The sequence below is a fragment of the Hydra viridissima genome, unplaced genomic scaffold (assembly GCF_058129835.1).
Source record: "Hydra viridissima isolate aposymbiotic clone 2 unplaced genomic scaffold, HvirCarnegie_v1 scaffold_18, whole genome shotgun sequence".
In the NCBI taxonomy this organism is placed as follows: domain Eukaryota; kingdom Metazoa; phylum Cnidaria; class Hydrozoa; order Anthoathecata; family Hydridae; genus Hydra; species Hydra viridissima.
The window spans coordinates 1,877,034-1,901,069 of record NW_028324317.1 but is presented as its reverse complement, the minus strand read 5'-3'; the positions used below and the strand labels follow the sequence as shown (position 1 = coordinate 1,901,069).

Here is a 24,036-nt window from a genome sequence, read left to right as displayed (position 1 = left end):
CAAGAACCATGGGTCCACTCTGTTCTAACGCTGTGGTTGAAGGTAAAGACAGAGATGGATAGGAAGAAAGAGCAATAACAACAGTACTAACAACAACAGCAAGAAAAGTAACTATGTTACTTTTACTTTTTGCAATATAAATAGATTTCTTACTGCTTGATATAAATTAAGAATTCTGATTGCATTTCATTTTATTTGAAGCTAGTCATGTTTATTTGTATAACTAAGCATTCTCTCGTCGAAATTCGTCAAACTAGACAACTTTTTCCGAGAACAACCTTTTCGAGAAAAAAAAAATTTCAATTTTTGACTTAGAGAACGTGAAATTTTTTGTTTTCATTTCCGAAATTCTCAAAATTTGATGCAAGCTGGATTTTTTTTCGAAAAAGTTAAGTTTATAATCTATTACTGTTACATCACGGTGGCAATGAAATTGACATTAAACAAATTTAGAGCCTTAACCGTAGAGGGTCGCAAAAAAAAAGACGTCAAATTCGGCACAACGTATCGGTGCTGGCTGGCCTGGGTAACTTCAAGTTAAACTGGGGTAAACTGGGCAAAGTAGAGAGTACACTGGGGTAAGTGTAAGCGGAAAAGAAAAGTGAGCTGTTTAACAACTTTCTTTCTTTTGCAATTTTCTTTTTACACAAAAACAAAAAATATTTAAAACGGTGTGGAAAACTTTTTGCTCTCTCTGAAGGTGTTAAAATCATTTACAAATATTTGTGCCTGAGCAAACTTTAAAAATCTGGTTACAAAAAAAAAGTGGTTTTTAAAAAAATCAACGTCAAACTCTCGAAAGAAAAATTAAATTTTACTAAACTAAAAGGGCAATATTGTAAAAAAAGTTATGATGATCATGACTCGTTTATTTTGGTTCCGGAAAAAAGTTAAAATCTTTGTCGGGGGAAGACTTATGCATTAATATAAGCGCGGATGAATTATAATAAAGAATTGTTAATTCATTAAATTCTATATAAACTAAAAAACGAACTAGTTTTCTTTTCCCCAATAAGGGAAATAAATGGGAAAAAAGTAAAAGTTCTTTTGTTTTCATAAAAATTTATTTTTTTTAAAAAAATTTTCAAAATATTTAATAGAGTGTAAAAAATTTTTTACTTAACTTAGAAAAATTAAATAACTTTACTTCATAAAAGTAAGGAATTTAAAGTTAAACCGTTTACTCATTAATTTTACTTCATTCATTAACTCAGTTTGACACCTTCATTTGTTATGAATTTCTCCATTTATCTCCACTTCTATCATCCTCATATTATTCATCATACATACGATCGAGAACTTTTGATAAAAAAAGTCCTTTAAAACTAAAAAACAAATGTAAAAATTGCATAAAAAATTTAATAGCATACATCTAAATGAGTCGAAAAAAGATTCAACTTCCCATTTGTCCCTTTTTCAAAATTTTCAAACAGATTGCTATATTATTTTTTGTACGCAATGTAGACGGATGATTGATTCCTAAATAACCAGTTTGTATTTTATCCACTTGATAATAAATTTCTAAAGCTTCATTATACTTTCCCATTTCAGACAAACAGACTGCTATATTATTTTTTGTACCCAATGTTGATGGATGATTGATTTCTAAAATATCAGTTTGTGTTTTATCAACTTGATGATAAACTTCTAAAGCTTCATTATACTTTCCCATTCCATCCAAACAGTTTGCTATATTATGTTTTGCATTTAACGTTGATGGATGATTGATTCCTAAAGTAGCAGTTTTAATTTTATCAACTTGATAATAAATTTCTAAAGCTTCATTATATTTTCCCATAACATCCAAACAGACTGCTATATTATTTTTTGTATCCAGTGTTGATGGATGATTGATACCTAAAATATCCGTTTTTATTTTATCAACTTGATAATAAATTTCTAAAGCTTCACTATATTTTCCCATATCATTCAAACAGACTGCTATATTATTTTTTGTATCCAATGTTGAAGGATGACAGATTCCTAAAATATCAGTTTGTATTTTATCAACTTGATAAAAAAGTTCTAAAGCAACATTATATTTTCCCAAGCCATACAAACAGAGTCCTATATTATTTTTTGTAGACAATGTTGTTGGATGATTAATTCCTAAAACATCAGTTCGTATTTTGTCAACTTTATAATAAATTTCTAGAGCTTCATTGTATTTTCCCATTCCGTACAAATAAAGAGCAATATTATTTACTGTATCAAATGTTGACAAGTGATTGATTCCTAAAATATCATTTTGTTCTTGATCAACTTGATTATAAATTTCTAAAGCTTCATTATATTTTCCCATTCCATACAAACAAAACACTATATTTTTTTTTGTGTCTAATGTTGATGGATGATTGGTTCCTAAAATATCATTTCGTACATTATCAACTTGATAATAAATTTCTAAAGCTTCATTATATTTTCCCATTCCATACAAACACAGTGCTATGTTGTTTTTTGTATCCAAAGTTGATGGATGCTTGATTCCTAAAATGTCAGATTGAACTTTATCAACTTGATAGTAAATTTCTAAAGCTTCTTTATATTTCCCCATTCTATTCAAACAGTTTGCCACATTATGCTTTGTATGTAATGTTGATGGATGATTGATTCCCAAAACATACGTTTGTATTTTATCAACTTGATAATAAACTTCTAAAGCTTCATTATTTTTTCCCATTCTATTAAAACAGTTCGCTATATTAATTTTTGTATCCAATGTTGATGGATGGTTTATACCTAAAATGTCAGTTCGTATTTTATCAACTTGATAATAAATTTCTAAAGCTTCATTATATTTTCTCATTCCATATAAACAGAGTGCTATGTGGTTTTTTGTATCCAAAGTTGATGGATGATTGATTCCTAAAATGTCAGTTTGAATTTTATCAACTTGAAAGCAAATTTCTAAAGCTTCATTATATTTTCCCATTCCATATAAACAGTTTGAAATGTTGTTTTTTGTATGCAACGTTGATGGATGATTGATTCCTAAAATGTCAGTTCGTATTTTATCAACTTGATAATAAATTTCTAAAGCTTCATTATATTTTCCCAATCCATACAAACAGATTGCAATGTTGTTTTTTGTACCCAAAGTTGATGGATGATTGATTCCTAAAATGTTTGTTTGAATTTTATCAACTTGAAAGCAAATTTCTAAAGCTTCATTATATTTTCCCATTCCATATAAACAGTTTGAAATGTTGTTTTTTGTATGCAACGTTGATGGATGATTGATTCCTAAAATATCAGTTTGTATTTTATCAACTTGATAATATATTTCTAAAGCTTCATTATATTTTCCCATATCATTCAAAGAGAGCGCTATATTATTTTTTGTAGCCAATGTTGATGGATGATTGATACCTAAAATATCATTTTTAATTTTATCAACTAGATAATAAATTTCTAAAGCTTCATTATATTTTCCCATGTTATTCAAACAGAATGCTATATTATTTTTTGTATCCAGTGTTGATGGATGATTGATACCTAAAATATCTATTCGTATTTTATCAACTTGATAATAAATTTCTAAAGCTTCATTATATTTTCCCATTCCAAACAAACAGTTTGCTATATTATCTTTTGTATCTAAAGTTATTTCATTTTCAGCTCCATAACATTTTATGTTATACTTTTCAATGGCATCAAGTATATTTATTGCTTCTCGAAAAAAACCTTTGTTTGATAAGAATTTTTGGATACTCCAACTCTGTTGATGGAACACTTCACACATTTTTGGTTTGTTAATACGAAACATATGGATGAAATGGTTATAGAAGTGCTTCCCATCGTCAACGTGTTCCTTAACCACTTCCAACTCTAATTTTAGAAAATGGGCGATGTTTACGTTGCATATTTCTGTTATTTCTTTGAGTTTTTGATAAAATTTACACGCTAACTGGGTCATTTCGTGCATCGCGTACCTATCATTGTCATCGTCGAAACGATCAAGCAATGAACAACTTACTAGTAAACTTATTGCTCGATTTATCAAAAGCTCTTCGTTTATTTTCAGGTGTTTTGAAATACCGTGAATAAAGTTTTTTGTAATGTGTCGACCATCGCAATACGATAAATGGTTTAAAATTTCCATTGATTTTTCATTCGATATTTCTATTTTGTTTAATACTATGCTAATTGATTTTATTGCAGACTTTGTTCCCACTTCAGTGAGGATACCTTCCTCCAGCATTTCGAAAGGATATGATCGAAAAAGATCTAAATATTCCTGCAAAGAAATGCTGTTGTTGTTTATATAGAAAATGGCTTGATTAATAGCAAGTGGATGATATTGAAGCACTTTGATTATTTCTTTTAGTTTTTCATCGTCGTTTGCTAATATTTGTTTAATATTACTTTTTGCAAAAAGAAACGCATCTTGAGGCAAGAAAGAGTTAATTTGCACTTGATTAACAACGGTAGACCATGATTTCCATTGCGATGTTACCAAAGTAAATGCATTTTTTTTATTTGACACGTATTTTTCAAAGCTCTTAACACTTTCATCATCCACGTTGTCGAAGATGTATAGCGTTTTTTCTCTTTCAAAATAGTGATGTATTTTTCTAGCAATTACTTCAATATAAAACGGATCGCCATGAGAATCTTTTACGCTTAACCCTAGTTGGTGACAGAGATTAGTCAGAGAAACTTGTATTTTATCAAATGCTGCATCCACCCACACAATACTATCAAAATAGTCGTTATAAAATGCTGCATACTTTCTAGCAAGCTGAGTCTTTCCTATTCCAGACATTCCAGTTAAGACCGTGATTGATTTACCCGAATAGTTTGTTCGGCACAGGTATTTATGAATTTGATTAAGTTCTTCGTCACGTGAAAAAAAGGCTTTTGTCGGCGGTAGGATACCGAAAATGGAGTGTCGGGATATTAACTCTAAAATACAAAAGCATTTTATTTTTAACAACGCAATTATATTTTTGAGGCATGTTTAGAAATTACTTCTTAAACGGTTAGCATTTTGCCGTTATCTGTTTTTGATAGGGAATACATAATAAATTATATCCAAGACTTAAAAGAAGGTTAAGCCCTTTAAAGATCAAATTAAAGAAAAATATTAAAGATCTATATAAATTAGATTCAAAAAAAAAAATTATCACTAAATGCTGAATTTAATTTTTGATGTGCTTGCTGTCATTACGATTAAGTATTTTGTCAACAAATTTGTTTTATTTCAAAACTACTACAGCTATAAACGCTATTAAAAGTTATAACAGTTTTTTTAAGTAAAAGAAATTTCACACATAAAATCCCAGTGGAATATTTTATGTTTAGTTTCAAAACCACGCTGTCAAAACTATTAGCTCGAATTCGAAATCGAATTTCTGAAATCATAAAAATTTTAAAAACTTCATTTGAAAATATTTTAATTTGAAATAACATAACATGAAATAATATAAACAATACAGCATAATAATATAAGCATTGAAATAATATAAGACGGTTTACTTTAAGTTTACCTTTTAACTATGGTTTTGTAAAACCACAACGTGGTTAAAATCCTCATCACGTTTTATGACTCGTTTCTAACTTTTTCAATTCATTATCTTTACATTCAAAAGTTTTTTTGGTAAAAAACATATTTCACAATAAAAATACTCCAAGTGGAATATTTAAAGTTTGATTTAATGATTGTTGTAAAAAATTAAATGCAATGTAATAATGCCGTAAATGTAATTTTTTTTAGAAAAAGTAATTATGAGAATTGAAATTCGGAAATTTAACGTTTCAAAGAAAATTTTGCAATTCAAATTAACTGCTAGAAAAAATATAATTTGTCCTTTTCAAAATTTTATGCAATAGGTTAGTAAAACATTCACATCTCCTTTAATATTTGGAATGTAGATGGCCTTTTTTGTATAATTTGTATTTTTTTTTTTTAATCATTTTTTGATCACGTATTTTACTAGCATCTTTAAAAAACATTCAGGGACAGCAGGAGAACTTCGGCATGCAAAGGCAGCACAAAAACTATGAAGCTCAAGATACCTACTTCGTTCGCATTCACTGATCAAATCTTTACGGTTGCAAAAGAGTAATCCTCTTTTCACATCTCGCCATTTTTTTGATGAATTATTCTTACGCCATTGGTTCAGTATTTGCAAAGTTTGTTCTCGTGGAGTTTCAAATTCTTCTTTTACATTATCGATTGCTGAGTCATCAACTGAAAGAACTCGAGCAAACTTTTGCCAATCATAAGTCAGCAAATCAGCAAGCGTTGTAAACACATCTTGTGGAAATTTTTCAACTAAAAGAGAAGGCTTTTTTTTGTAAAAATTGAAAATCAGTTTCAAATGGGAAACATAAAGAATATATAATTACCCTTAATATCATCGAACTCATTCTCCATGACAACTTCGTCTTGTAAAGCCGTCCTACGAAAAAGAAAACCGTTTATGGCGACGATAAATTTTACTAAAACGCTCTAAAATACGTCAGCAAAAGATTTTCGCGGTTAGTAAACGAGTGTAAGGAAACCAGTGTTGCGTCGAAATAAATTTGCGGAGTTTTCAGAAACTAATATTCCGTTAGATATATTCCGAGCAGTTATTTCAGAAACCCCATGTCACTAAACACAAGTACTTGAGAAATAAAATAAAACTGTTTCTCCAGTAAATCTCCTTTAAACGGAATATATTTTTCGATATTATAATTCCCTCTGCGGAAAGTACTATAACGTTTAATGACGTTACGGAGCTAAGGGTCGGCGTATCGTTTCATTTCCATATCGTTATCATTCTGATATGATATCGGGAAAAAAAAATCATCAGAATGACGAGAATTCCGGTATAACCGAGATTTAAACTTACTACAATACCGGTTAAAATTTTTATAACGATATTACGTTGTAATCATTCCGATGATACTTTTTTTTTCCGGTATCGTATGGGTATGATAACGATATGGAAATGAAACGATACGCAAACCCATATACGGAGCAAATAGCTTTAGTTTTTACCAACGACCAAAAAAACTTAAAATTTGTGTGAGCGGTTTTTTATGATTATTTTTGAGGGATATTTTTGAAAAAGTATACGGTGTAAATGAACGAGAAAATTTATACGACGTTTAATTTATAAAACAGGTTTTTATTTGGAGAGAAGATTATTGTCATTTGATTAATGTGGTTGTTGCAAAAAACTACTCATATTCACCAATAAATTATATGACTATTAAAGGGGCTTGACTTACGGGGTCTCTGGATGTTAAGAACAAAAAGAAACCAATTATTCATCATTCCTAAGTAAGTATTTTAAAAGAAACTTCAGCAAATCTCAATTATGCAGCAGTACCTGCATGATTGGCTTAAATTAAGACTTGCGTCACTATTTTGAAATAATGATCAATAAATTGTTAAAGAACGGTTTTGAAGTCTAAGATGATCTTGAAAGCTCAATTGGTTTTAGTTGAATTGTTTTTGAGCCGAAATGTACTTGTTTAAAGGCTCTGATTGAAGTGATTAGCCACCGGCAATCCTGGGTTCTATCTTGGTTGATTTAAGAAAACTGAGGTACGTTGAATAGCAATAGTAATTTAATAGCAAGTTTCGTAACTTTTTGAAATTTCCTTTCCATGTTTGTTGCTGGAAAGTACTGGCTTTATCCAAATATTTGCTTAGAAATCCAAACTAGATATTATATGTCACTTATGAAAATTTATGCCGGTTTTAAATTCTGCTGATTTCTTTTACTTTTTAGAAGTTAGATTATTTGCGAGGAAAAAAGTGCGAATGTCAAGCAGATAAATGCTCCATTTCTCAAATTAGAAAAGAATTCCAGAATTTTTTTGGAAAATAAGCTTTCATTATTATTATCATTTATCATTATATATGAACAGAATAATATGAATATACAACTTATGATTAATTATTCTGGTTTTCAACTCTTTACTGATAAATTTTACCTTTTTCAGAATTTATAGGGTTTGCGAGGAAAATAAGCACTTGTCGAAAATGAATTGCAGAGTTTTTTTTGGGAATGTTATAACAGAATCAGATGAGTAGAATAACGGAATGCAATCTTTCATTATTGAACAGATTTTGCAGTGTTTTTAAAATTTTGCAGATTTGCAGATTTTGCAGCCTCTTTCATACAGTTAAAAGCATTCTCTGAAACTATATTCTAATGTAAGGTTTTTGGCATTAAACTTCTCATATTTAAGTCCTAATATTGAGTTACAAAACTTGTTATTATTTTTGAACTCTTGCGTCATTCTGTGTTATTTATTCACTTCTGAAAAACACTTTTTCTCCCTCTATTTTACGGTTTTTCTATCTATGAAACTAAAATTGTTAAAGAATTAGGTAACAAATAACGCAAGTACAACAAAACAGATGTACATTTAATGACGTACCTGTTCATTTCACGCTCTAGTATGTACATTTACTTTTTTTTTCTTTTTTCCACTTTTTCCACTTCCCTTTTTTTCCCAAATATTAATTTCTGCGATCTTTATGTGAATAGGTGGTTAGTCGACAATACCAGTGTTTGTTTCTACTTTTTTCTTGAATTTAAAAAGACCAGCTCGCTTAAGAAATTAAAATTACCTAATAAAAACTTAAACCTCAACGCTAAATAGAAAAAAAGGAATTATGCAACATCAAACCATAAAAAAAAACATTTACAACAACAAAAAAAACCCATGAAATTAATAAAAAATTGGAATTAGTTTTGTAGAATGAAAAAATTACCAAACGAGATGCAAGCAATCGAACTGAGATTATTTTGATCGCGTTTTGTTGAATTTTTATACTAAAAACCGTTTCAAATAAATTCTCCGGCATTGAGGTTAAATTCAGTTGTTAATTGTTTTTAAGTTGGTGTCAAATTTTTTTATTTTTAATAACAATGTAAGTTGATAAGTTAAAGTCTTTATCAAATAATTCGACTAATCAAATAAAAGGATCAAATTAAGTTATTTAAGCGTAAAACGTGTAGAACGCAATATTTTGCCTCTAAGGAGGATCGCCAAATGTTTAATTTGTAAACTTCTTACTCGAGTGATTTAAGGCATGTCTCGTTTTTATGAGTGTTCGGTTGCACCACCAAACATTTCTTTTGAGCATAACTTTTTTTGGCAAACAATTCACTAAAATGAACATTACCAGGCAAAAGCTGTTAAAAATTAAAATATTAATTTTTTACGACGTTATGGGTTATGACGGATTTTGTCTTTTCAGAAAAAGAAGAATATCTTTAAAAATTAACAAAATGATCACTATGCACATCTATTCCAGTAATTTTCAATCTAGTACACTTCGATAATTGTTATTATCCACTTGTACAATTAGTGATTGATGGTACGATCAGAAAATCCGACGTTTTTTATAATTTTCCGGCGTCGTCCCTAACACTACTTAAATAAGCAATCATCGTTAACGGCACTTAGAGCAATAAAGTCGATAAGAATAATTAAGATTTTTTTTGTCGGGTGAAACCATGTGACCAAATTTACATTTTATTAGACATGAAGTTTTAGATTTTTAAATATTTTGCAGCTGTTTCAAGCAAAACAAAAATCATTTTCTAGTTTGAAAGTTTTAAATGAAAATATGTTAAACCAGTTGTCTTGTTGCTATGTTTATTTTTTTGTTATTGGTTTTTACTTGAAAATGAATTTAATGTTTCACCTAATCTTTTCTAATTTTTATGATTCATTTTCTGTGTAATATACTTGGTATATGTAGGAAGTACATACATGCATACATACATACATACATACATACATACATATATACATACATACATACATACATACATACATACATACATACATACATACATACATACATACATACATACATACATACATACATACATACATACATACATACATACATACATACATACATACATACATACATACATACATGCTACATACATACATGCATGCATGCATGCATACATACATAAATACATACATACATACATTCATGCATTCATACATACATCTAATTTGTTAATTTTTCAATTACTAATACAAGTTTTGTGAAATTTTCATTTTTCAGCAAATGTAATAATGATAAAAAACAAGACAAGTTTTGAAAGTACAAGGAAAAGTTGCAAAATCCAAATGTTTTTCATCAATTATTTGTCTTTAGTCAACCTTGAAGCTTTTATTAGTGGTGGGTCTAAATAAAACCTATACAAATATAAAAGAGAAATTTTTTTAATTTCTTCCTTGAATTCCATTACACTTTTTTTTCTTTCATTATATGATAACTACATTATAATGTGTATAAAATACAAGGTGCTGGATTAATATTGACAATTTTTTAATTCTTGTTTCTCATATGACAATTAACAATAAATATCAAGAACTCTTCAAAATGCAATATATGGGAATGAGATCATAGTGTTAAGCAGATTGTTTCATCGCAAAGGTAAGAAATGATAATGTTAAATACTAATTAATCTTTTTTTTACTGATAATTTATCACTTTAAATAATTGTATTAAATCTCACAATAGGGTTTTGTTAAATTTCATTCTTTCATCCAGCTTCTCTATTGTTAATTTTTAGAAAATACTTTGGAAAACTTTTGTAAGTTGACAAAGGCTGATATATCCAAGGTTATGTAAAGCATATGGTGGATCAGACTGATGGCAGGGCCAGTAAACCTAATTTTAATGCAATTTAAAAGACAATCTTTAACTGTATTTTGTTTTAGAAAGAAAATATTTTACTACCTTATGTTTATCTATAAGTTTTTATTTCCTAAACTCAAGTAAGTTATTATCTCCTGATTTGTTTGAGTCAAATGTTAAGATGTAGCCTGTGCTTGGGGTAATGAAAAGTGAAAAAAATAAAATTATCAGGAAAAATATACACCAGCATTAACCTTTAGCCTTTTTGTATTATAGGCAAGTGACAAATATCCTTTAAAAATTCAAAAGACTTTTAGGGGGTATTTTACTACATTTTTCCTATTTCTACCATGCAAATTTTCAATTTCGCAAAAAAAAAAAAAAGTGTAAAAGTTGAATAGATTTGGAACATTTAAATTTGAACCTAAGAACATAGCTAAACTCTATAAGTGTTTTTATATGGAAGCTAAAATTTTAGGAGGCCTAAAAGAAATTCATCATTCTCAAAAAAAAAGTATGAAAATTTTTCAGTGCCAATTTCTTCACATTCGTATCGAAGAAAGATCTAGTAAATTGTCCTATTTTTTCCTTTAAAAAAAATTTGGTTGAACCAATAAAGGCATTTCTGAGCAGTATTCTCAAAAAGGATGTAATATTTTGGAACCTCAAGTTCAGTAAGAACTTACACTTTAAATAGGTAAATATAATTATTTATATTTAATAAAAATAAAGTACTATTTTTTGTTAAATATGAATGTATAGATTTGATAGATGTATATTTTTTATCTATTATCGGCTGTTTCTATAAAAACAATATCGGCCTTTGATAACGGTATATTTAACGTCTAACTCTTAATGAGATCAATCCCGCGAGGTGAAAACACGTCACACGCGTTTAAACAAAAATAACACGAAAATAAAACGAAAATTTCTCAGACTGGCCTTAAATCACCCGAGTATTGAAATGCTTTTTCAAATGTTAAACAAAGGTCGACGTTTCCTTTTTCAGTTAAAAAAAGATAATAACGATTTTTAACTGGTTATTATTACTCTTATTTCTACCGCAGAGGACCACCGTAGCCTGTGACAATAGCTATCGCAAGGTCTTTATGGTCTTCTTATAAAGACATTAAGTAAAAAGAATTTTATTTTAAACATGTTGATTTCCGTAACTTTTCTAAAATAAAAATTTACAAAAGAAGCTGTGGAAAAAACGTTTTCGAATGTTTGAAGGGCGTCATAATATTTATGTGTTTCAAATGTAGTGGTGTTGATAATAAAATATGGTGATATGGGCCTCATGATACATAAGGGTCCTAAATCCTTAAAGCATAAAAACTTTAGACATTATGCTAAAAATCCTAACTTACGTATCAGTACTATCCTAATGTTATTAATTTAATTATTATAGTTACTATAATTATGAAAAAATAATCTATTTGTTATTTATATAAAAATTTATATGTTATTTATGTTGAAAATGAGTATCCGTTGTTTTAATAACCGGAGAAAATTTCCACATAAGTGCTATATATTATTATTTCTCATTATCATGACTCATGTTCTTAAATCTAATATTAGTTTATGATAAATTTTTATTAATGATTACCATTCAACTTAATCTAATTGAAAACAATTATTTTCATGGTATTTTACAATTTTATCTATTAATTATGTACAGCGCTTGTAGAGAAGGAACAAGTTATAGAAGAAATGGCAGAAGATTTGACACTGAGTGAGCAAAAAATCCAAGAAATATAGTGACTCCGTCTGCAACCAGTTTGAACTCTTTGGTAGAACTAGACATTTGAACTATTGACAAGAATAATGCTACCCAAACGGACCTGTTTCTTAAAAAGACTTGCTTTAATACTCCTGGTATCATTCAACGAGATAAAGCTAACAGTGCATTTCTTTGGCACTTACTTATCAAAACTCCCCCGAATGATGACGCATAAAAGACTGGTTATTCTGGAGTAAAGACGAACAATCTATGTAATGTGTACCGTGCTTTATAGCCAACAAAAGTTATACAAATCAGTCATCTTTTAGAGCGCAATCTGGAACATTGTCATTGGATGAAGAAAGTTGAAAGATAAGATACCATCTTATGAAAACTCAATCTTAAATAAAGAAATTAAGTTGCATGGATATCAGCCTATAAAGCAGCAAGAGCTGAAAAGTTTGTTAATGATGTTGTATTAACAGAGTTTTCTACTGAAAGTAATTACTACATGAAGATTCTATGGAGAATACTTGATGTCGTACTATTTCTTTCTGAGTGCGGACAAGCATTCTTTGGTCTCAGTAATCACACTGGTGATCCAGAAAGTGGGAACATTCTGGGCTTAATTGAGCTTTTCAGTATACTCGATCCACTTTTTTCTGCAAATGTGTAAAATGTTCGCAATTCATAACAAAGTCACAAACGCCAGTTAGTTCGTTTTCTTTTCAAACTTGATATATCCAATCAAAGAAAAAAGCAAAACAGCCAAAACACCAGGTGGACACACATGTACAATTACATGAAAATTAAATCAGTCACACCATTAAAGTTTAAACTGTTTTCCCAAAAGCGAATAAAAATAGAAATGTAGTTGGAACTTTACTGATAAAATGATATTCCCAGTCGGCATATCTAGTATTGTAAATACTCGGAGTATTGATCACGTATAACATACCGCCGTTGATACCAGAAAAATACGCATTTAGTTTTAAGTTTCGAATTCGAGTTCAATACCACTTATTTATCAAAAATACGTATTATATAATATTTGATCGAAATCGGGTACGATATCGAACCCGATTTTGATCAAATATCAACATATAATGGAAAAACGAAAATCTTTGCTTTAAAGCGCATGCTTAAACTAAAATTGCGAAAACAAAATTTAAATTAAAAAGGTTTCTCTTGAGAAATTTTTGTAAAAAGCTTATCTGGAATGAAAAGGAATCGTCAGGAATACATGAAAAGTTATATGAAGAGATATCGTTCTGCTAAAGCAGTATCACATATCTCCGGTACAGTTTTTACTGACTATCAGTGCATTATTTACTTATTTTTATCAAGATATAGATTATATATAGAATTTTTTTTAATATTATTTATAGATTATCAGACTGATTTGCTGTCAACTTCATTGAATGAATCATCTGAAGCTATTTCGTTACCGGAAAATGAAAGTCGAGATGATTTTAAAGAACTATCTGTCAGTATTAGTGAGTACTTATCAGAAGGCGAGAATGGCAGCCAAGATGATGAATCAAATGTTTGTGATTTTTCTAGTGATTTTGAATTCAGTGAGACTGATATTGATTCTGAACCCAAACCAGTATATATCATTTGTGAAGAACTTGCACAAGTTGCAGTTAAGCACAATTTAACAAGAGATGCTATAAACGATATACTACTAATTCTAAGACAGTCAGGAAAATTTGAAAAATGTGACATACCAAAAGATGCCCGCACATTGATTAAAACTCCAAGTTCCATTGATGTATTGAGCAAGTGTGATGGTAGTTACATTTACATAGGATTGAAGAAAGGAATAGATGATGTATTTGCTATTAATAATGTTGAAGTAGATACTAACGTCATAACTATTGATGTCAATATTGATGGACTTCCTATTCAGCGCTCAAATAATTCGCAGTTGTGGCCAATACTTTGTTCAATAGTAAATATAGTATCTTGTCCTTTTCTGGTGGCTATTTATAGTGGAAATGCAAAACCGTCAAGTGTTCATGATTTCTTACAAGATTTTGTAACTGAAGTTAATAACCTAACATTTAATGGATTAGTTATTAATGAAAAGCATTATAAATTTAATTTACATAGTTTTATTTGTGATGCTCCAGCACGTGCATTTATTAGATGTTGCTCAGGTCACACATCAAAAAATGGGTGTGAAAGGTGTACTTCTGTGGCAGAGTGTTATGAAAGAAGAATTGTTTATACAAATGACAATGCAAATTTAAGAACTGATGCTGAATTTAGATCAAATGCTTACCCGTTACACAAGAATGGAAACAGCCCATGCCTGCTTATAAATAATTTAGATATGGTACGTTCTTTTGTCATTGAACCTATGCACAATTTGTTCCTAGGAGTGTGTCGTTGATTTCTTTTTTTCTTGAAATTCAAATCAAAAATTCATATCAGCTTTGCTCAACAACAACTGATTTCAAATCGAATGCTGGATATAGCCCAGTCCACTCCTTCTGACTTTGTTAGACTGCCAAGAGGTCTTTCTGAAATAGAACATTGGAAAGTAACAGAATTTCGTCAATTCACCTTATATACAGGAATTATTGTGTTAGAGAAAATTTTAGACAATGAAGTTTATAATCTATTTGTTGCATTTGCTGTAGCTGTAAGAATTTTACACATAGAAGATGATGATGACAGAAATGATTTGTTGCCATTTGCTAAGAAACTTTTTGCCACTTTTGTGCATAATTCACGTAAGATTTGTGGTAAATCTTTTGTAACTTTTAATGTACATAACTTGCTTCATACTGTTGATGATGCTAAATACTATAATTGTTCTATGAATGATATATCTGCATTTAAATTTGAAAACTACTTACAGTATTTAAAAAAAACAACAAGAAATGCAAAATATTATCCGATTGTATCAGTTGCTAAATGATTTAAAGAGCGCTCTATTCTTGTGCACCCTTCAGGATATGTTATAAAAAGTGCAATTTGCAAAATTTCGACTTTTAAAAGGAACAAATACTTTCTAAGCAAAGACGGAATGTATTGTGAGGTAATGGAAATACTTCATAACGAAGGAGAACAAAAGTATTCTTGTAACGTTATAAGCAAGCATAATTTGCAACCACTTTTTGTGACCCCTATAAACAGTGCAGAATGGGGAATTATGAAATATTCAAAGTTTAATAAAGTAAAATGGAAATTAGCTGTGCTAAAAAGAAGTGATTTTTTACAAAAACTTTATGCCATGAATAATGCTTTTGGTGAATTGACATTCTTTCCTTTGTTACATAAAATCAATTGAATGAAAGAAAAAGCATTATTATAAATAGCTGTGAATTATTGATGCAGCTGTACTCAGTAAGGGGTTATAGCTGGGGCTCCATAAATGTTTATAAACCCTATAAATATATATATATATATATATATATATATATATATATATATATATATATATATATATATATATATATATATATGATAGGGTGGCCTAACAAAAAACAATGTTTTCTTAAAGGTCTTACCCACTAAATGTGTTATAATAAAATAGATTTCAATTTTTATTAAAAATAAATTATTGTAATTTTTATTTAAGAATATATAAGAAGTAATCATTAAGAGTTAAATAAAGATTCAAATATATTTAGAAATAAGTTTTTAAATCACTTAAAATACTCATTTAAAAATAATATAGATAAAAGTTGTATAAGCAAAATTGATAATTATAATTAAAAAAGTAGTTAAAATATTTCTTGTTATAACTAATCTAATAAATTTATTGCAGCACTTAGATAGTTGTGAATGTCTAACCTTTTTTTTTTGGCTAGTTATAAACAGAGCAATCATTTAAATGAGCTGTCTGTCTGGGAAAAAAGTTATATAATTAGTATTTTGATACTTAAGATATTGTTAAAGAAAGTCAATGACTTTCCTATTTTTACTGTTATAAAAGGAGCCTTTTTTATTATCTAATCATTATTAAAGCCATCTGGAAAAAGTTAAGAAGAAAAGTTTTGTTAAGTTTATAGCTGTATGTTTTATTTTAATTTGATGTTGTTTTTTTTTGTTATTACTTTTTAGTTTATATGATTTATTTTATATGATTTACCAATTCCTCTATAAATCTTTCTTTTAATAATCTTTTATATCTTTTATAATTCAGTTAGTTAAGCTTACAGCTAGTAACACACATTTAGTAACTTTCAGCTAGTTTTTGTTGTATTTTTAGGGTATTTTTATTTATGTCTGTTAAAGAAATTTTTTTTAACTAAAGGATTTTATTGTTGATTACAGAGCTGAAAAAATTTGGTATATGAATGTAAATGAATAAAGTCACTGATATGCATTTATTTTTTATTTTATTTTTTTAAATTATTTTTTATTAATAATTTTGTTTTAAAGTAATTATTGATAAGTATAACATTAAAGTTAGTATTGATAAAAATAGAAAAAATTGTTGAATTTTTATCTTATTATCAAGAAAAGAAGAATGCTGCACCCTACTTTGCGAAAACAAAAAACAAGTACTGTTCAGGTAATTGTCACCTAATTTATTTCTAATTCAAAATTTTATTATTAAAATTTAATATATGTACATTTGTTACCATTGCATTTCCTAGAAATTGTATTGTTTGGCAGTTTGGATTGAAAAGGACACTGAAATTGAAGATGTTATTTCTTTATGTTGGGTAGATGAAGCCAATGAAATTGTTCGGTACCCATCAAAATTTGTTGATCCACTAAGGGTGATGATCGCTGATTGTACGGAGCCTAATTCTTTATGGTATTCATTTAAGCTTGTTAAAGTCAAGCGTATTAGCAGTAAGTTTTTTCGAATTTCTCTTTATAATTAAACTTAATTTTATGTTTCAATTTTTTTGAGTTTTCTTTTTTTGTAGATTGTTATGAAAGTTTTAAAAATGTTATTGTGTTACATTACAATAAGGTTCTTTTGATGAACTTGTGCAGCTCATGAAAGCAGGTATTTCAACTGAAGATGAACTGCCTCAAGATACTGCAAAAACTACAGGTTCTAAAAAAAAAAAGAATTTTCCCCAACATTTTTTGTGTAAGCATTTTATTTATGTTAATGTTATAGCTGTAATAATTGTCTTTTAATAAAAAAATATTTTATGGAAAGCAAATAAAACAAATTGAAAATAAAGTTATTTTATTTTTTAACAAATAGAAATATTTTTTATATTTGATTGTTGATTAAACATTACAACCTGTTACTTAATTATAGAACATGTTAATATTGTAACGTAAAGTTGATAATATATAGACTGCAAATAGACATGTCTAATTATGTTTTTGGTCTATTTTTAACTATGTTCATTTTTACAAAGGTGATTTGTCTGATGTTAAAGCCGAAATCCCTATGGTTTGTGACAAGGAGCAACAAAAGGAAGGTTGTTTTTTTTTGTTTAATCATTGTTAATTGTTTGTAAAGTAATTAATATATCATAAATATATTTTAAAAAATTTCAATAAATTTTTATCTATAGAACATCAAAATGAGAATGGAAGTCTGCTAGAGTATCCTGTTTTTCGTTAGCATTTTATGTATTATTTCATTTTTAAATGTGAATCAAATCATTCCAAAATTCTAACAGTATTTTTTGTTTTTATTGCAGAGTTTAAAAGTTTGCCAAAAAGACAGCTTAAAATAACTGAAAATAATAGGGAACCTTGTATCAAGGCAAAAGAAATGCCAGATGTGGATTTTTCATTGAAGAGTATGCAATCGAATGCCAGTGAAAAAGCGCACAGCTCAAGGTTGGTGTATTTTATTTGCTTGTGATTCATTATTATAGTTTGATTTATGATTATAGTATAACTGTACTTATGATTTACTAGTCAATAGAATTAAATATGCAAATATTTTTAAATACTTTATTGATCTTTTGTTAAGTTAAACTTTTCTTAACTTTAACTTCAAAAAGGAAAAGTCGAAAATTTAACAGTTCGGACGAAGAGATAACAGTAAAACCTCTTGCAAAAAAAAGCAGAGATCTTGAGAATGATATGGAAGAAATTTCTGGCAATAACTCTAAAATTATTACAAAGACAATCAAAACCATCACAGAGGTTGGACGTCCAAAGTCAGCAGCAAATGAGTACTACCCACTTGGATCTATTGAGTTCCAGCAGAAACTTTTTATGCAGTTAAATGACCAAAAAGAACGTTTAAAAAACATTGAAAAAAGTCAAAAAATAATTTTAAAGTTCTTATCTAAAGACGACAAAGTAGATGAAATTGAAGAGATTTCCAAAGCCGAATCAATTGACCAGCTTAAAGACATTAATAAAAAATTAGATGAAGACCCCCAATATAGGAAAAAATTTAAGAAAACATTAGAAATTATAGCCCAAACATGTAGCAATGCACGTCAACATATGAATGGTGCAATCAACACTGTAATGTCAGTTAATTTACAAACAAAAGTTAATGTTTTGTATGGAAACCACATTCCAAATAAAGATTACTGCAACCATGTGTCTCTACGTCGAGAACTACCAGAGATTTTTAAAATTCTTGTTGATGCTGTCAGCACAACATGGAATATATCTGTTAAAGAATTGCAGAAATTTATGTCTGAATGGCTAAAGAATGCACCAAAAAGAGCTTCAAGAGACATTTTAGCTTGATATAAATATTCTGGATTGTAATTTCTTAATAATATAAATACTAATTACTAATTAACTTTTTCAATTATGAATCACCATTTTTTCATATTTATGTTGCAGATGTTATTAATGTGGAGATAAAGGTTTGTTAAAGTGTACTACTAATTTATTATTTTTCTTTAATTACTTTAAACTTTAATTTTCTTTACTTACTATAAATTACTATTAAGTAAGTTCTATCGTTATAATTCAAATTTAATTTTTTAGAAAAAGTAACAGAATAGAAAAAATAAATAAATTCCTTTTAAAAGTAGTTGAAAAAAAATGATGATAAAATTACTTTAGAGTAAAATATACTGACTGACATTGCTTCAATTTTTTGTACAAGATTGTGCATTTATTATTTTTGTGCATTAAGGTAAAAATAATTTTGTGCATTGTTGTCTAGATTCTTTGTTAAATTAAAAATAATTGATATAAATAAATATTGTTTAATATTTTTGATAAACGACTTATGTATATAAACATATAAAAAGATATGGATTTCAATAAATCTTAAGTTTAAATAAAATCTTTGATTAGAAAAGATCACAATTTGTAAGATTCTTTTACGTTCATTTATTCAGTTGCAACAGTATTAAGGTTACTGGTAATATGTTTAATGATAATAGTGAAATTGAAATAGATAGTATTAGGCTCAACGAAGTTATTAATCTAAATGCTAATAGGCAACTTGAAAATAGTTGTCAAATGAAAAAAATAGATCTAGGCAGGATGAAATTAATCATAGTTGAAATATGTAAGAAATGCTGCTTGGCGAGCAGAAAACTTACTTGACAGAATTCAGTGTCAAGCAGTGTTAATGTCTGTTAATTTGATTTTACTTAAGACTCTTTAATACAAAGCAAATTATGAGTTTAACTATTTGTAGTAACAATTAACACTTTTAAATTTAAATAGTTTTAATTTTTTCTATAATCTCTATCATAATTATATTCTTTTTTTTTTTTTTTTTTTAGTTTGTTTTCCTTTTGTCATCTCTTGATTAGTTACCTTATTGTTGAAACATGGTTTTAATTTTGTAAATTTAGTATGATGTAAAATTTACTCAATTAATCATTAGTCAACAGTTAGAGAGAAGCTGGAGCTTAATTAAGAAATGCTGGAAATCAGCTTTTAATCAAGGTAAAAAAAATTTTGTTTACTGGTAACATAATAAAACCAGTTACTACTATTTATTTCGTGTTTTTTTACTTTTGTTAAAATGGTGCTCTGGAAACATTTTCTTTCTCTCCCTCTCTCTCTTAGATGAGATGGAGATTTAATAAAACTTATGTAATTACTGAGCTTTTACGTATTTCTTAATACTACAAATGATAATGACCATTTATAAGAAATATTTTACGAGTTGCTTGCTATTTTATGATGTAGTTGCTCAAATTGTTTAACTATAGTTGTCCCTTGATTGTTCAAATATTGTAATAAATAAAAACTTTTTAGTCCAAGTATTTAAGTTAATAAAATATCTTGTTAAGTTGTGGTATTATTTGTTACTACATTGTGTTGTCTAGCCTTTTTATAATCTTTTTTAATTATTCTGTAGACACAGAATATATATTTTCTGTTATTATTATCCTAATTCTACTAACAATAAAATGCAAATAGTACTTTTGTAATTAAAAATTGTAATTTTTTTTTTTCATTTCATTTTTTAGGTATTTGCAGGCTTTACTTGACTTCTCTTTTCTGGTACCTGTGTTGTGACAGATTTTAAAAAGAACTCAACTGATGTTAATGCGGTCTTTATGTCGTTAACTATAAGCAATGACGTTGCTGTTAGGGAATCAAAGTTAAAATATTTATAGATAAATTTGTATTTAGTTTTTCAGATAATATATCAAGTTATTAATGTGTTTTTATTGTTATTAATGATTTAATAACTCATAATCCATATTACGGGTTGTTTACTGCTAGTCATTATCATTATGTTATGAATTCATATTAGTTAATAAAATTGTATTGAACATTCTCTGTTTATCGTGTTTTATACGTGTTTACAAGAGTTTGATACTCAGTAGGCGTCGTATTGTATACCTGTCTTAATACGCATCTGATGTCTATTTTTAATGCGCGTTCGACACGATAAAATGGCTAACATTTATTCGTAAATAACGCGTGTTCTGGAAAGTTTTAAATGCGCATGTAATACCAGGAAAATATCGTATTGAATATTCTCTGATTGTCGTGTTTTATACGTGTTTACAAGAGTTTCAAATGCGAGTTTGATACTCAGTAGGCGTCGTATTGTATACCTGTCTTTATACGCATCTAACGCGTATTTCTAATGCGTGTTCGACACGATAAAATGGCTAACATACATAGCACAACGATGCGTAGTTAAACGAGTTTCTAATGCGCATTTACAACTAAATTTGCCGACTGGGTAAGTAAAAACGGTTGGAGAAATCTTAGGTGTTTTTATGGGTTTTTTATGGTTGGAGATATCTTAGGCGTTTTCCTGATTTAGAGAATTTTATAAATGAACGAGAAATTTTGAGAATATTCTCCTTTTTGGGTGAGAATTTTATGAGAAGAATTATACAGACGCAAACAGGAAAACTCATCAACCGGCCATACAAGTAAATGATGAATAGGTATCGCAACGAAAAACAATCAAAAACTATAAAAGCTCAAAAAAAAAAATTTTTAAGAAGAATTTTTGTGATTGAAAAATAGTTGAATAAACAAGAAGATTTGCAAGTGAAAAAGAGAAAATGAAAGGAAAGAATTAAATAGAAATCAGAAGAAATATTGATTAAAGATGAATAACCAGAAGTTTCAATTAAAGAAGAGATATTCGTATAGAAAAAGAAGAACAGAAAGAGGAGTAATTGATAAAAACAGTAACGAACACTACAAGTAGAGTAAGAGAATATTATTTGTATTTACATAAACGTAATGAATAAAAGAGTGCTAACCATTACACACTAATAGAACGTTTATTGAGTTGTATTGTATAATAGAATATACTGAGGACGGCAAACACAACCTTAGCCCTTAACACATAACACTAGACCCATACATCCTTATCGCCAACACACACCACCTCTATCACGCCATTAATTCACATTTTACCCATTACAATTGCCACACACCAAAACCCGTAACACTCGAAAACCCCGCCCTCACACTATAGAAGATAAGTTGCTCTTATATGATAACTGAGGAGAGGTTTCTCTTATTTGATAATCCTTCATTGCATGTAACTGTTTGGCACTGTAAAACCAGTTACTAGGCATTTACATGCAATCAAGAAAGCCATAAGGAAAAGGAATCTCTCAATCCTTGGCCAGATGCTCGAAATAAGCTTTAATTCAAAAGTATATGTCAAAGTATGAATGATTTCTGTTGTCAACTTTGTGGTTGAAACTTCTTACAATGATTTTTGAAAATCTTGCCATTAAAGTGTTGGATGCTACACTTGACATAGCAAGAAATATTATTGATTGTCTGAGGAAACGCATTCTACTTATTTGTGAACAGTAGAATATAATTCTACAGGAAGCAAAAATAGTAGCTCATAATGAGGGCATTTTCCATAATTTCTCTCAAAGCAGACATTTATCAACAAAATCTGAAGAGCAGAAGAGCCTCACTATTTGTTAAAGGATATGCATGAATTGGATTCCTCTCAATCTTATCAAACGTCTGCGTTGAATTCATATATTTCTTACTATACCTGTATCTGTGGAAACAGCTGAACGCTCTTTTATTGTATTAAAGAATATATATATTTTTCACCGTTCAACTATGTCACAAAAGCGTTTGAATGGGCTGGTAATGCTCAATATAAACTCCAATTTTGCGTGCTGACTAGATTTTTCATCAATCATAAATAGTGTGAACATTTTGCTGCAATAAATGCAAGAGAAGCATTTCTGTAATTAAATGTTCAACCATTAGAAACATTGCTTTTATTTTTTCTTATTAAAAGTATAGGTGGACAGTTGTAAATTCTTGATATACAAGTGGGCTTAAAATATTAAATCGGCCTGGGTCTCACTTAGCCGCTGTAAGGGCCTGGTCGTATCACACCATTGATTCAGTTTTAAGTAATTCTTAGGTGAATAATACAACAAATTGAGCATGGCAATAATTTTTGTTATCGTGCTTCTCATATTACTCGATTCATTTCTGAAGTTTTTTTGCCTAACTTCCGACGTTAAAATATTAGAATGGTCTTTTTTCCAAACATGTTTCATGCTCTTCTACGAACGGGTGTTTTAAATTATGATTTAGCATTACTAATAGCAACAATAAGTTCTTGAGTTCATCTTTTTTTCGCTTCTAATCAAATTTTCCTAACTGAAAACATGCTGCAGATATTTAAAAGATATTTAAAAAAAAAGAAGGCTATGCCGACTTTAATTAAGCAATTAGATATTTTGCTTAAGCAATCAAAGTTCGATAGGCAAGGGGAAAAAGATCTCTCGCTCAACCAAATGTCAATTACATGTATTGGCGGCATATATTTAGAGGCTTAACATTTTTGATATAGTGTGAGGAAGCTAAACCTAATTAACCAAGATGCTATTCATAACAATCAAAACACCCAAAATCAACCATTAATATTTTACACGCTATCTAACGAAAATGAAAAGACGCCAACGCCCAAAAACAAAGCAACAAATATAAAAACGAGAAACCCGAAGAGAAAAGGGGGGCAAGAGAATTGGCAAGCGAAAGGGAAGAAGTGGAGAGAAGAGGAGAAAGAACCTAAGAGATAGGTTACGAGAAGGCTTTGAGAAAGTTACGAAAATTGTTTAAATTGGGGAAGACAAGTTATAGTCATAAGGGATATACGGGTGGGCATTTAGGGTAGGGAAATTTATAGTTGGTTACATGATAAACGATAAAAGAAGGAACAGAAGAATTAGTAAGAAACAGTTTTTTTTATATAGTTTAAAGTGGAGAATATATTATTTGTTAATAACGAAAAAAAATTTTTTATTCATAAAGAAAATAGGGAAGAAATATATTTTTCTCTACCACACCGGCTGCTATAAATGTT

General features: G+C 28.7%; 2 protein-coding genes, 1 long non-coding RNA gene and 1 pseudogene across 5 annotated transcripts; 3 read left to right on the top strand and 1 right to left on the bottom strand.

Annotated features, from left to right (window-relative positions):
- Positions 1-1,318: 1,318 nt before the first annotated feature.
- On the bottom strand, positions 1,319-8,787 carry LOC145181954 (uncharacterized). The gene is made up of 5 exons (XM_090074980.1): positions 8,720-8,787; positions 8,383-8,556; positions 6,352-6,404; positions 6,023-6,277; positions 1,319-4,905 (listed from the first exon to the last, which is right to left on the bottom strand). Exons 2-5 carry the CDS (start codon positions 8,409-8,411, stop codon positions 1,394-1,396), a joined length of 3,849 nt encoding a protein of 1,282 aa, XP_089931106.1. The 5' UTR covers positions 8,412-8,556; positions 8,720-8,787; the 3' UTR covers positions 1,319-1,393.
- Positions 8,788-10,017: 1,230 nt separating this feature from the next.
- Positions 10,018-10,727, top strand: LOC149876788 (uncharacterized). Its single transcript, XR_016448568.1, has 2 exons — positions 10,018-10,411; positions 10,551-10,727. It is a non-coding gene; the product is annotated as an uncharacterized LOC149876788 (long non-coding RNA).
- Positions 10,728-13,422: 2,695 nt separating this feature from the next.
- On the top strand, positions 13,423-15,739 carry LOC149876787 (uncharacterized; annotated as a pseudogene).
- A 975-nt stretch (positions 15,740-16,714) lies between these two features.
- On the top strand, positions 16,715-20,876 carry LOC149876786 (uncharacterized). 3 transcript variants are annotated; one of them, XM_090075138.1, is made up of 7 exons: positions 16,715-16,869; positions 16,955-17,156; positions 17,281-17,403; positions 17,684-17,746; positions 17,843-17,887; positions 17,972-18,113; positions 19,311-19,744. In XM_090075138.1, exons 1-7 carry the CDS (start codon positions 16,825-16,827, stop codon positions 19,327-19,329), a joined length of 639 nt encoding a protein of 212 aa, XP_089931264.1. In that variant the 5' UTR covers positions 16,715-16,824; the 3' UTR covers positions 19,330-19,744. The 3 variants fall into 3 exon arrangements, 2 of the variants coding, with proteins under 2 accessions (XP_089931264.1, XP_089931263.1); XM_090075137.1 differs by lacking the exons at positions 16,715-16,869; positions 17,843-17,887 and having other exon boundaries at positions 16,953-17,118; XR_016448583.1 differs by lacking the exons at positions 16,715-16,869; positions 16,955-17,156; positions 17,281-17,403; ... (1 more) ...; positions 17,843-17,887; positions 17,972-18,113 and adding exons at positions 18,156-19,003; positions 19,985-20,150; positions 20,681-20,876 and having other exon boundaries at positions 19,311-19,383.
- The last annotated feature ends 3,160 nt before the right edge of the window (positions 20,877-24,036 follow it).

What these genes read in the sequence shown, in the direction of transcription:
- LOC145181954 (XM_090074980.1), bottom strand. Translation starts at nt 8,411, where the DNA reads ATGTACATACTAGAGCGTGAAATGAACAG. An exon ending in TGAGTTCGATGATATTAAGG is followed by an intron (nt 6,278 to 6,351) that starts GTAATTATATAT and finishes CTTCTCTTTTAG; the next exon opens with TTGAAAAATTTCCACAAGAT. An exon ending in GATCAGTGAATGCGAACGAA is followed by an intron (nt 4,906 to 6,022) that starts GTAGGTATCTTG and finishes TTTGTATTTTAG; the next exon opens with AGTTAATATCCCGACACTCC.
- LOC149876786 (XM_090075138.1), top strand. Translation starts at nt 16,825, where the DNA reads ATGCTGCACCCTACTTTGCGAAAACAAAAAACAAGTACTGTTCAG. An exon ending in TTTTCCCCAACATTTTTTGT is followed by an intron (nt 17,404 to 17,683) that starts GTAAGCATTTTA and finishes ATTTTTACAAAG; the next exon opens with GTGATTTGTCTGATGTTAAA. An exon ending in CAAGGAGCAACAAAAGGAAG is followed by an intron (nt 17,747 to 17,842) that starts GTTGTTTTTTTT and finishes TTTTATCTATAG; the next exon opens with AACATCAAAATGAGAATGGA.